The sequence below is a fragment of the Pimephales promelas genome, chromosome 11, assembly GCF_988280905.1.
Source record: "Pimephales promelas chromosome 11, fPimPro1.hap1.1, whole genome shotgun sequence".
In the NCBI taxonomy this organism is placed as follows: Eukaryota; Metazoa; Chordata; class Actinopteri; order Cypriniformes; family Leuciscidae; genus Pimephales; species Pimephales promelas.
In genome coordinates, this window is record NC_142779.1 from 3,533,955 (window position 1) to 3,547,315 (window position 13,361).

At 35.9% G+C, this 13,361-nt stretch overlaps 2 protein-coding genes across 4 annotated transcripts in view; both read right to left on the minus strand.

Annotated features, from left to right (window-relative positions):
- Positions 1–1,462: 1,462 nt before the first annotated feature.
- unm_sa35587 (un-named sa35587) lies at positions 1,463–6,472 on the minus strand. The gene is made up of 7 exons (XM_039672269.2): positions 6,221–6,472; positions 5,568–5,673; positions 5,213–5,386; positions 4,328–4,396; positions 3,893–3,978; positions 2,601–2,735; positions 1,463–1,797 (listed from the first exon to the last, which is right to left on the minus strand). Exons 1-7 carry the CDS (start codon positions 6,314–6,316, stop codon positions 1,537–1,539), a joined length of 927 nt encoding a protein of 308 aa, XP_039528203.2. The 5' UTR covers positions 6,317–6,472; the 3' UTR covers positions 1,463–1,536.
- A 3,908-nt stretch (positions 6,473–10,380) lies between these two features.
- The window catches only part of tmem63ba (transmembrane protein 63Ba), a 32,345-nt gene continuing 29,364 nt past the window's right edge, over positions 10,381–13,361 (minus strand). For 2 of the 3 annotated variants that reach the window (XM_039672272.2, XM_039672270.2), the window contains one exon: positions 10,381–13,277. In XM_039672272.2, coding sequence (XP_039528206.1) covers positions 13,131–13,277 — 147 coding nt within the window. In that variant the 3' untranslated portion in view covers positions 10,381–13,130. The remainder of the gene's footprint in view (positions 13,278–13,361) is intronic. The other variant, XM_039672271.2, reaches the window with a different exon arrangement.

The following is a 13,361-nucleotide window of genomic DNA, read 5'->3' on the forward strand; positions in this document are numbered from 1 at the left end:
AATGAGGTGTTTACAGTGCTGATAAATGTATTTATTAAAGTCCCCGTGAAATCAAAATTGAACCTATTTACTTTGTTAGCGCATATTACTAGTCTTGTGGTGAACAATTAATCCGTGCAAGTGAATATATATTAAAAAAAATGTTTTACTTTAGTAATCTTTAATCAAAATCTGAAAAGTTACTTCCGGTCTGGAACGGTTTCTTTTTCTGATGACGTAGGCTTCACAGTTTGGGTGGGGAAACGCTTAACCACTCCCCTCAAACCGTTAGTTTGCTATGAGCGAGAGATGGAGAGGAGGAGCGCTAGAGTAAAACCCTGCCCTCTGTTTAATATTCCGTTTCACTTGGAAATACGTCACTGCACTGGAGAAAAATCGTTTGCAACTTCCGGTTCACGGGGACTTTAAGTCAAAAGATGATTAATACGCTTTTAGACTTCACCAAAGACAGGCCATGTATTTATTATATAGAGAATTTATTTATTTATTGACTTTTATTTGAACAAATAATGTGATTTCTGAATGCTTTATTCACCAATAAAGTTTTGGAATATTTCACAATATTTCTCTTTTTTTTTTCATTGACAAATTCGAGACCAACTTGGTTAGAAATAGTGCTGTCAAATCAATTAATCTTGATTAAACGCATCTAACATAAAAGCTTGTTCATAAATATATGTGTGTGTGTTCGTTAATCGATTTAACAGCACTAGTAAGAAACATTCATATTGTGCTTGGCCAGTACTATTGCTAATTGCAAACTCAGTCAGGGCATTCTTGCGTTAAGTTACTAAAAAGATCATCACTAAAATTGCAGGTTTAAGATAAATATAGTCTAACAATGCACATCTATTGGTGTATCAATAGCTATTTATCAGCAACAGACCATTTCAACAAGTTCATCTTTGTTGATCCTGGAACAACATTCCAATCAACCAATCAGATTTGAGGGACAACTTTGCAGTTTTTGTCAAGTTTAGGCTTACAACCAGGATTCAGTTTAAAAATGCACACAAACAGTAGCTTTAAATGGCTTTTAATAGATTGTCACGTACCAGAGAGACTGTCGTGCCATATCAAGTTTGCACTGCATTGTAATTCTAAGCATAAATATTGGTTTATACTAATATAAGGCATTCTTGGTTTAATAAAATACAAAAAACAAAAAGCAACAATATTTTTTAAATCTTTGGAAAAAAAGCACTGTATTGCACTTATTTATTGCAGTGAGAAAAAATGACTTCAGCTGTAAGAGAAAATATAATTTGATTCTAGGTATAAGAATGTAAATATCAATCTTTTTTTCTTTGATTCAATATGACAGTGTGGAGGCGACAAATGACCAAAGTCGGACCATAACTGCACATATATACCAGCACGGCAAAAACCAAAAACAAATGAAGAGTTTAAACTGACCATGTGGGAAGTTTCACAACACTTATGATCAAACAAAACACAAAAACCATTCTCAAATCTTTATAAAAATATATAAATCATTGCACGTCACATATCTGCCTGTCCGATTGTTTTTACAGGTCAATCATCTGGCAGTCCGAGGGCCAACAGCACGGGCAGTCCCATGCCCAGGATGAGAGTGAGGCTCTCCGTGATGCCCAGACCGCCCTGGTGCTGGTAGGATCCAGATCCCGCATGATGGTAGAGGTGAGTGGAGCTCTGCTGCCCTCTGCTGTTGATTTCAGGCAGAACATGAACTGTGGCCACATACAAGAAAGTCCCAGCTGAGAACAGCATTCCAATGCCCGTAGTGCTCAGACGGCTCTGGGACGAGCCATTAGACTGCAAAAGATTTTAAAAAAGTATATTACTTATTTTAGATCAGTACAAAAATAAATAACAACAGAAGAATTAAAGGGAAAATATGTAGGTTTACTACTGTAATGTAATGTTCACACACTCACACCACAAACATTTTTATCTAGTAACTTATTAGAAACAAACATAGCAGCTTCAAAAATTCAGCCTTTATAAACAGGGTCTAAAAGGTTTTGTCCACTTTTGACTGCTTCCACGGATCGTCTTTTGTGGCTGCTCAAACACATTCGACTGCATGAGCGTTTACACTATGGAAGAAATCCGGCCGCATGTGTTTGAACAGCCACAAAAGATGCTTACTCTCCGCCAAGCATAAACATTATGGGAAGCGCTCTAGCCAGAGGGGATTTAAACTGTCGGCTGGAGACACAAGTTTGGTTTGAAGACGAAAAACGTACCATTCCTGAATTCTAACACACACTCACAGCGTTCGCCTGGACTTGTGGTTGTCAGAGCAGAAACTAAAGCTGATGCTCGTGTGTTTTTCTGTTGTCTCCGGTCGCGTTCATATGTAAATTGCATGAGCTTATTTTGTCCATTAGATCAAAAAGTTCTGAAAAAACACATACATTTATCCGCCCATAGACCCTCCCCTTAAAGAAATCAGGACAGAAGTGGTTAAAGTGGACAAAAGAGATGGATTAAAACACCAGGTGTAAACCCTCATCTAAAAGTGATCCGATCGGCCAAAACGCATCTTAATATCAGGTGAAAACAAAACAGGGCCTAAGTTTCAAGGAATGAATAAAGAGAACAGGGTCTCTCACCGCACTAAGGATGAAGTAAGTGCTGATGGCCATCAGTGGCGCAGCAGCGGAAAATGCCAGTAAATGCATCTGAATAGTCTTCCTCTCCAGACCTGCGTGCATGAGGAAAGACACAAGACCAAACGCGGCTGGAGCCTAAAAGAGAGAGAGCGAGAGAGAGAGAGAATTTGTATTGAATAAAGCAAGATAATTGTATGTTAACTGGAAACCAATGCATGGCAGTGGACAAGGTTTTCAAGGTCGTAAGGTTTTTTTTACGATTGGCTAACATTATATGGTATTATTATTAGAGCTGTCAAGTGATAATTTTAAAAACATCGAATTAATTACATGATGTGCTGATTAATTAAGTGAATTATTTGCAAATGACCCCCCAAAAAAATCATTTAAAGGAGTAGTTCACTTTAAAAAAAACTTTTGCTTTTGAGTAAATTGTGTTTTTAAAAGTGAACTACTCCTTTAAGCATGTATGGTATTTTTAACATGAAATGTTGCGCAATGCACATTCAAAGTCATTACTGTGTTAGATAAGTAAAGCATTGATTAGTATTGTGGAAAGTAGCTTTAGAGAGAAATAGTTTGATTCATTATGATCATTTTCACACGTTTTTTTCTAAAGTGTTTTCTATGTTAAATTGAAAGCAACCCTAATTATTATTACTAAATCACTAAATCGAGTGAGCCATTGTGGATATTATTATATTAAAGTAGGGATGGGCAACGATTAATCGCATCCAAAATAAAAGTTTGTGTTTACATAATATATGTGTGTGCAGTGTGTATAATTAATTTGTATATATAAATACCCACACATGCATGTATATATTTATGAAAAATTTGTTATTAATATATCAAATATTTATATTTATATATAATATTAATTGTGAATAAATATATATAAAATATATACATGCACATATTTCTTAAATATATACATGCATGTGTGGGTATTTATATATACAAATTAATTATACACACCACCACACACACATATATTATGTAAACACAAACTTTTATTTTGGATGCGATTAATCACGATTAATCGTTGCCCATCCCTATTTTAAAGACTATAATATAATTAGTTTTTCTTAGATTCAGAATTTTGTGGATATGTTAATAGTTTTACATTTGCATTTGTGCATTTGGCAGACACTTTTATCCAAAGCGACTATCATTGAATTTGAGGAATAGATTTGATCAGTTCATGCTGGGAATCGAACCCATGATCTTGGTGTTAGAGTCACTTGACTCAGCAGTGACTATCAGAAAGACCGATACCAGTGAAGTCTCACCTTGTGCAAAATGACAGCAAAAAACACGACGACCTGCACGGACACCTGCGATGAGGCGGCAGCTGCACCCAGAGCGACACCATCAGCTATAGAGAGAGAGAAACAATGTGAATGTCATGCAAATAAACCTCACAAGCTGTGGGCATCTCTTCAGACAAGCCAAAACACTGCAACCAAACCAACTGAGGCATCATTATTCTCTTTATGTGAAAACAGAAATGCAACACCAAACCAGACAATGAGTTCAGGCTGTTTTTAGTTGCTAAATTGTGTCCCTTTTTGGTAATTATAGGACAGATGCTGTGATACACACACAACGGAAGATTATTTAAAACCCATTGTTACTGACTTGAATAATCATCCTCAGGACATGATTCGCTGTAATGTAATCTGTTTTATGTGGGAACACAATAGCGGCATTGAGGCCCTTGTTACCTGCGGCGTGAATAAGCAGACCCAGGGTGGCAGTAACACTGTTGCCACTGTGCAAGCGCACTCGGGATTCTGGGAAACAGGACAAACAGAAATATTCTCAAGAGAGCATTTCACACCGGGCTGTCTTTCCGCAGACTTCATTGTGTCTGTGTGCGGGCAAATGGAATAAATTAAATTCATGATGCATGCTTGCTTTATGTTTTCAATAATATACTAAGACTTCAATTTGGCACATTACACTGAACTACTGAGAATTGAAGACAAAATCTTAATTCACCCAAAAAAAAAAATTATTCTGTAATTAATTATCCTCATGTCGTTCCAAAACACTAACTTTTTTCATGTTCAGAACACAATTGCAGATCTTTTTGATGAAATCTGAGAGATTTCTATTATTTTTACGATCTTTTTGAAGCGTCTCACAGTGGTAGGCAATGTCAATAGAGGGACAGAAATCTCAGATTTCATCAAAAACATAATTTGAGTTCTGCTAGAGAATTCAGCAATGGCAGAATTTCATTTTTGGGTGAACTAACCCTTTAATCGGGTCTACAAAATAGACCTAATCTTTATCCAAAGTGCAATTTATTATAATTCTGTTTTGATTTTGAGGTGAAATATGACCTAAATATTTCTCAAATTGAAGTCATGTAACCCCAAAAGTTAGGATTTTTTTTTTTTTTCAAAGAAGTTGGATTAAAAATGCAAAATAATGTTCTGTATCTGTCATAACTCTGTCATAAAATCTTTTGTTGTATAATATTTCAAAAATGATTAAAAACAATATAAGGGAACCTACACTATAAATTTCTATTCTGAACACAGCCAATAATACAGTATAATTATAGAACTGTGTTTATGATGATAAGTTTATGATTGAGGTACCGTTCATGGAGCAGTAGTTGGCAATCTGATCCACCATAAACATGAGCGTAAAGCCCAGGACGAGAGAGACTCCTATGAAGAAATGAGGACGCAGACCTTTTTTTTCGACTAGATGAAGTGTTGAATTTGATCCAGATATATTTTGATTCCAATCCATAGTGGAGCAATACCAGTCTATAGTGGAGGAGGAGAAAACATGTATTTGCAAACGTAATTGATCATGGCCTGCTGAATATGGGGTTACCATTTAAATGACTTTGCATAAAAGTAAACAAAGAAAAAGAGTGTGCATGACTCTGCATATCTATTCCCTGATAGAGAAGTGAATAAAACAGAGGAAGATGTCCAGTCTTACCTTTCCATGACTCCTGCACTAGCTCCACCCCCTCTGGGATGATGATTGACAGGGCAGTGCCACATAGAAGCCCCGCCCCCAACACAGTTATCAACTTTAGCTTGTGCTGTAAGGGTGGAAAAAATGTCTTTAAGTAACTTTAAACTTGCATTTCAATGTCAAAATAGACAGTTACTGCATTAGCTGTCAATAGTCATGGACTTACATGGTTTATAGTATGACACTGACAAAAATGTACCAGAATATTGCAGTGTTGACATGGTAATATTTGAAATACCACATGAACATGGTAATCTTACCATACCACAGTATGTTTTTTTGTACGATGACATTCAACTCAAAATATATAAATTTGAACGGTTTGCTACAGCCCAGATATTTTTTAGATCCAGAAATATCACGTGCAGAAAAAGCAGCAACGGTACGTGCCTGAACGCAAATCCACAGATTAAAGTACAAGCTATAGTAAAAACCTTAATGATACAGCTTAACTTCATTTATAACGCATGCAACAATGCACATATAGTGCATTTAACACTTTGTTTTGTTCTGCATTTGATATATTGCTTTGTCGTCTGTAACGTTATGTATCCCGTTATGTTCTGTTTTACAGTAGTGCATAAACAACACTTGTTGAATGTGAATCATCTTACCTCTGATAAATTGATCAATAGTGGAATTATCCCGAGCACGAAACATCCCACGAACATTGCCAGAGATATGAGAATAACACCCCAAGCTCCGTCCATGCTTGCTTCTGTTATTCAGCCCTTCCGATCAAACCTCTTGACGCACATTCAAGCTGTAAACACCCTAAAATACAAAAGGAAGGCACGATATCCTCTTTGAACACCCAAATGAAAGGCATAGTGGAGTTCTCCACGTCTCAACACCCTCCATATTCTTCCACAACCTTAAACTACACCCCCAGAGTTTGAGAAAATGAATTACCGGTGTTACGGATCAACTGGGGATCATGTTAACTGGGGACGCGCGCGTGCACGCAAATAGTTTTACCTGGATTTCCAGCAGATGTTAACAGCGACAGATTCGTGCCCTATTTTTCACCGATAAAAACGAATATTTCACCAGTTACCAGTACACGGTATGCAAATAAAGCGCTTTGTTTTTGCAGTGTATGATATTCCTTTGTATTTGACGCATTTTCAAAGAAGTTTAGCATACTTTAGTGCCAAGCTCAGAAACCACGCCCATGTTAACAAGGGTCATTCGCTTTCATTGGATGAACAGACTTGTCAGCGCACTTGTGTTGTCATGAGTTCTAATCACAAATAACAACAGATGTAACGTTAGATTAAGTTAAAGTAGGCTACCTAAAAGAAACATAAATTGCAAAGTCATTTACATTTTTTCAACAAGTTGCATTTTTCGATCAGCATATATAGCCTAATTTTAAAATGGATCAATTATTTTTATCTTATCAGCTTATTTTACTCTGATGATATTTAGATCTCTTTTTTGAACAACCAGCTGTGACGCGTCCGTATCATATATATCATGAAGTTAATTATCTCATGAACTTAATGTAACATTTTCAAAAGATTCATAAAATAAAAAATAATTTCTTTGTTTCTTTCAGAAGAATTTTGTATTTACTACTGCATATTTGTATAAGCATGTAATCATTTGATCAACCATCAAAACATGGAATTGAGCATTCATGTAGCTCAAATAGTAGAGTGTTGTGTGCGCAACACCAGAGTCGAGGGTTCAATTCCCAGGGAAAGCAAGAACTTATAAGACTTTAGAATGTGTACCTTGAAATGCAAAGTTGCTTAAACATTGTACATTATGCTCAGTAGCATAAACTTGAATGTTGTGTAGCCTTTCTAATGTCTTGTATTGGACATTTAGAGAACACTTTGTCTTTAGTGATTAAAGTCCTGTGAAAAACACAGAGTGTATTACTGAAATAAGCAGAACATATGATATTGTGATGATGACTTATTACAAATATACAGTATAGGCCTGATATTCTCTAGCCTATGTCTAATTTTCACCTACATCACTAACCTCTTAATCATTTGTCACCTCACATGAATGTCATGACCCTCTCTAAAACAATACGAAATGCTTTATTGTTTACTTGCTGACATCTTTAACAAAAGAAATATTACAGAATAGTCTATGAGTTTTATAAATAAAATATAATGTGTTTGGGCAACTTTTTATGTAATATAAATTATGCCAGTGCTCAAAAGGTCTATAAATTAAGTGTCATTATTGTTACTGGTGTCATTGTTGTTAGGCCATAGACTACCACAGCAAATTGATGCAATTAAAGTTACACAAATCAAAAACTTTGTAGGATAACCATTATTTGGCAGCTGCTCAATAAAGGAACACTAAGAGGAGATGTGAACATTTCTCAGTGAAGGGTGATTGTGTGTTAAATTGCTCTTACTATAGAAAGGTAATACAACTGACATTTATTTTCTAATATACCATGATTTAAATGAGATGGAGAGCAGTAAGGCCAAACTGGCCAATGGGTAAGAAAAAATTATACACATTGCAAAACAAGTAACTGTTCTTCATTAGCATGTAATTCTAACTTATTCTATAGTTTGTTCATCCTTCCTTAGATTGAATGTTCAGAAGGTGAGACTGTGTGGTCAGACCTTCACAGATGGCAAAAAAGCTGTCCTGGCTGCATGCATGCACATTTGCCTATTTTTTTCTTTCTTTTGTTGCTTTCATAGGTCTGTTTAGCTGTTTAACATTTATAGGGAATGTTCAACAAACATATTCATTAGCTAACAGTTAGCTAATGAATATGTTTGTTGAACATTCCCTATAAATGCTGTGGGTAAATCACTGGATCCATAAGCTATATGGCTTATCAATTTTCACCACTCTTTATGAACATTTATGGAGTGTACTGTATGCTTTATGTTTTAACTCATTCCTCAGAAACATTAAAATTCATAAATAATAAATAAATAAATGCTTGACATGTCCCTTTAACCACAGCAGTATTGCTGCTCAATTTTAATTAAGCCACAAATTGGCATCATAACAATAATCTGCGAATACACAAGCACTGCAAATACACAATGTCAATAGTATAATTTATTTAATATATTTACAGTTGTCATCAGATACAAATTTTATTGAAACTAATGTAAAAAAATAATGTGGGCGTGCTCTGTGTGTCGCGAAATTAAAGCACATTAAAACTTCCCTTAAAGGCGTCTGAAACATACAGCGGAGCAGCGCAGAGTAAACAACAGAGCCAAAATATGATGCAAACATTTAACAATAAAATGGAAAGCTTTGGAAATCTGCTCAGTGAAAAAATAGCTGTGACGAATCTGTCACCGTTTAACATCTGCTGGAAATCCAGGTAAAACTGTCTGCGTGCACGCGCGCGTCCCCAGTTAACATGATCCCCAGTTGATCCGTAACACCGGTACATGAAACTGAAATGCTCAAAAGAGAGTTCGATTCATTTAAGAGAATCGGTTCCCTTTCGGTGAACTGATTCGTCGTCACTCAGAAGTGTCATCAGAAAAAACATCAGTCGGAATTTATTTTGTTACGTTTTATTTCTGTTGTAAAACCGCTGTTTATTGGTTTGTTATCACTATTAGGTTATGAAGATTCATTTCTAAATTACTTAAAAAATTTTTTAATATATTTTGATCGACTACATTTTGTGTACAACGTTTGTGGAGCATTATTTGCTTACGTTAGGGAAAAAACAAGCACAGTTGACAAACAAAAATATTTTCACCTGCCAATCGAGTCACTTAAGTACGGTAACGTTATATCATTTAAATGTTGTGAACATTAGATATGGGCACGCGCAAAAGCCGTTGAACTAATTGGAGAGCGCGCGCGCGCGCGGCGCTGTCTAGAGCGTCTGGGACGGCGTGATTCTGTAAGCGCGGGCTTCCCTTACAACGCATTACTTCAATAACTTTTAAAATACATGAAAATATTCTTTGAGAGTATCGTCATAAGAAGATTCTTTTTATATAGGTAATGTGAATTTAAAAATAACACGACTAGAGCGCTGTTAATATGGTTATATCAGCTTCATACCGACAGTTTTTTTAATTCAATTTGAGTTCATTTCTATACAGCTATAGAAATATAACAATGGAGTCTAATGTACTTGACCTCTATCTCTTTGTCCCTTCAATATAATTGTTGGTAAACACTTTAATACATTTTGCCAACGACAAGTCGAATTATTCGACTTTACAGTTGAAAAGAATCGGTTCAGATGAAAGATTCGTTAGTGAATCAAACATTAGAGTAAACGTGAGAGCTTATGGCTCTCTGTTCCTGTTTTTCCTCGTCTGAAGACACATCACAAGACTCCACCATAAGACCATGAGAGGTCAAAGATTGCTACTCACTGTTTCTTGGCAGAGGGAAGAAAGCTGCCATAAAACGATATCATGACTCCTCGTAGGAGGTAAAAAGCACTTCAAAACCACATTATTTAAACTTTAAAATTCTTTTTTTTTTCTTGTAAAGGGTGTACAATTGTTTGTTTTAAGTTAATCCACTTAATAGTTAAAGTCAGTAGTGTTTATCAACAACACATTTGGTCAGAAAGAAAATTGCTTAAAAATTATAATTAATTTCTGCATAAGCACAAAGTACTAACTCAATTGTGATATCAGTATAAATAATCATACTGTTCACTGTAATATAAACTATACTATACTATGTTTTAAATAAGTAGAACGAATCAGTAAAGTGAAACAATTAGCACATTTCTTTTTATAATTTATAAATGACATGCACAAACTAATAATGAATTTCTTCACACTTGATGTGGTTTTGTCAGTAAATGTATTTTATTGTTCAAAGACATGTAAGAGATTGAAGATGACACTGTACAAAAGATCATTTGAGGGGAGGTTGAGATACAAAACTATTAAAAACAGCAATCGCAAGCATAGTATGATCTTAAGGGAAATCTAACTGGACAAAAGCAAACAATTCATGGTCGACTGTACACGGTTTTGCTGTCTAAGCTGTACAAATGTAAATACAGTTTAGTGTTCCAAGAGCAGCGCAATGCTTCTATTTACAAAAATATTACACCGATTTAACCTCTTCATTCCAGTTCAACATTGCCAGTTAATTCAAAAGATGGAAAAATAATAGACAACTGAAATAAATACTGTGGACAACATCTGTAACAAACAGGAAAAGTCATAAAGATGCATAAATAAATTATTGCCACTGCATCATGCTTCAGAACAGTGTTTTTCCTTAAACAGATCCAGGATGCAGTCATACGGACATCACCTACAGTATCTAAGCAGCAAGAGCGTCAGACGTACAAAGCACCGCAGTTACTGGTTGTCCAAACAAGATCAATTAAAAAAAAAAAAATGGCTTGAAATTGTTACATACACCATGATAATGTTACACATCTGACACAAAGTGCATAGCCTACAGTGTTATTTGCGTTTAAAAGTTACAAAGCTCCTCAGTGATTGATAGATTAGTGTGTGATATACATAAATTTAACTAAAAAGATCACTGATCAGCTTCCTAGTGTTCTAATTCACAAGCTTACATACTGTACACCCGACGACTGTTGTTCAAGTCAAGAAAATGACAGTTTAAACACTGCATTGCTATTCGTGTAAACAAATGACACAATGAGAACTATTTAGGTCCACTAGCAGGAAAGATTAACAAATTACGGACTGGACAGAGAAAATAAAATGATGTTAAAGCAAGTACTCGGGCACAGCCTTTGTCTGCTCCAATAACTTTCTTAAAAATATTTCGTTTCCAGTTCTGACTTGCATTTCAACAATGCACAGAGAGCAAAAATGCAATATGTTTATAATGGACAAAGTAGCAAAAATGTCTGAGCATGGCGACGACTAGATATAAAGAGTGTAGTTGTCAAAAAAAAAAAAAACAAACAAAGTATTAATAGTGGTCATTGTACTATTCTTTTTTTTTTTTCAGATTTCAACCACTAAATGATGCATAAACCCAGTCAAATGATCTCAGAACTGCTTGTGTCAGTGAACAGCTCGTACAGTAAATGCACACAGGTAAGACGAACCATATCATGGATTCTGTTATTTCCAGTTCTCTTGTAAAATCGCGAAGGAACACACCACAATAGCAACAAAGTAGGCCATATTAAAGACACGTATGCTTATATGACCAAATGAGATTTAGCTATCATCATTACCCAATTTTTAGGGCGTTCAGGGCATGTTTCAATGCATTTCAATGGTTTTTTTTTTACAGTAGTAAAATATGTTTAAGGGTTAATGCCTACATTATCATTTGTTAGCGCCAATAAAAAAACCCATCATTTCATACCCATGCATAATAAAAAGAAAAATTCCACCTTAAGGTCCACATAGGGAACCTGCTGTGCGTTGAAGTTCAATTTGCTACAGTATCAGTTATTGACAGAACATTCCACAGTAGAGCAACACAAAGTTGGTCCATTTGATGCCTGATTCAGAAAGTAGTGTCATATCACGCATAGCGCAAGTATGGATTAGAGATGCAAAGGTTTACATTTAAACTCTCGAATCATTGGATGCGCAGAAGAGATGCGTTTGATTTTGACCTTGAACGGTTACAGGGATGGCGAATTGCCTTTGAGTCTGGCTTTTCCAGCGTTCGGTGGCTGTTTTCCTCACAATCCGTTAATTCAGCAGGCTGGTGTGAGTTTTCCATTAGTAGTAATGCCTTTATGTTAAATACATTCACTTTGGTAGAGAAGAATGGCAAGTTGCGTGAACGAATCTGCATGTCTTAAATATATTGTGCTATAGTGCCATTTCAGCAGGGCCGAGAAAGTAATATTTGGTTCCCTTGCCAAACTCAAAACTTCAACTCAACAGTCTGTCATTCTGATTAATGTTTATTATTCAACAAGCTTTGTGAAGATATGTGATTTCCCACAATATTTGCTTAATGATCAAATCCACCATCACTGAAATGTTTTGGGCCTCAGATGGTAAACATGGAGAAATTGTTATCTGTTGCCATGTACATTTGTTTTCTGTTTTTAACAGTTGCCAAATTGTATTAATTGAGCATTATCCTATGTAACCAATGAAGAAATATTCAGATTTTTCCCTATGCAAAAGATTTGTGATTTGTCTTTGTGAAATCCGCCCACCTGAGATAGCACTATAGCAGTTTAAATTCATCATAACATAATTTTAATGGCAAATTAGTCATCATTACTATTTTTGGTATTATTTACTATACATGAGACATGCGCTTACAAGGGCAAGAAACTTGGTACTGACCAAATGCTGTACGAAAACATTGCAAAGAATAATTATGAAACTATGAAGAACCAATTTCTTATAGGTGGAGTACAATCACAAGCCACTTCAGATTCTTGACAATTGGCCATCCTGTCTCCAAGCCTTAATAATAAAGGAGTGTTTTAGCTGTCAGCTGCGATGGATTCACGCACACACACACACACACACGCGCTCACACACACAAGTAAGTGTAGTGAGGTGTAGTGGATCTCCTGCTAGTTTCTCTTAAGTTCAGTACATGGGGTGGCCCTGGCATGGGTCACTGATGCACCTCGTTCTCAATAAGGCTGTCCTCTCCGGACTGGAAATCCCCCTCGGTCACCACTTCCTCATCTTGCGAGGACGCCTGGCCCTCGTCTTCGCCAGTGCTCTTCTCGTCCTGTAAGACTTGAGCGACGTACGTCTGCTGATAATAGATAGAATGTGAAGATGTAAAGAAAATAATCAGCTGACAATATAGCAATACATCACAGGGCTCCAGACTGCGACC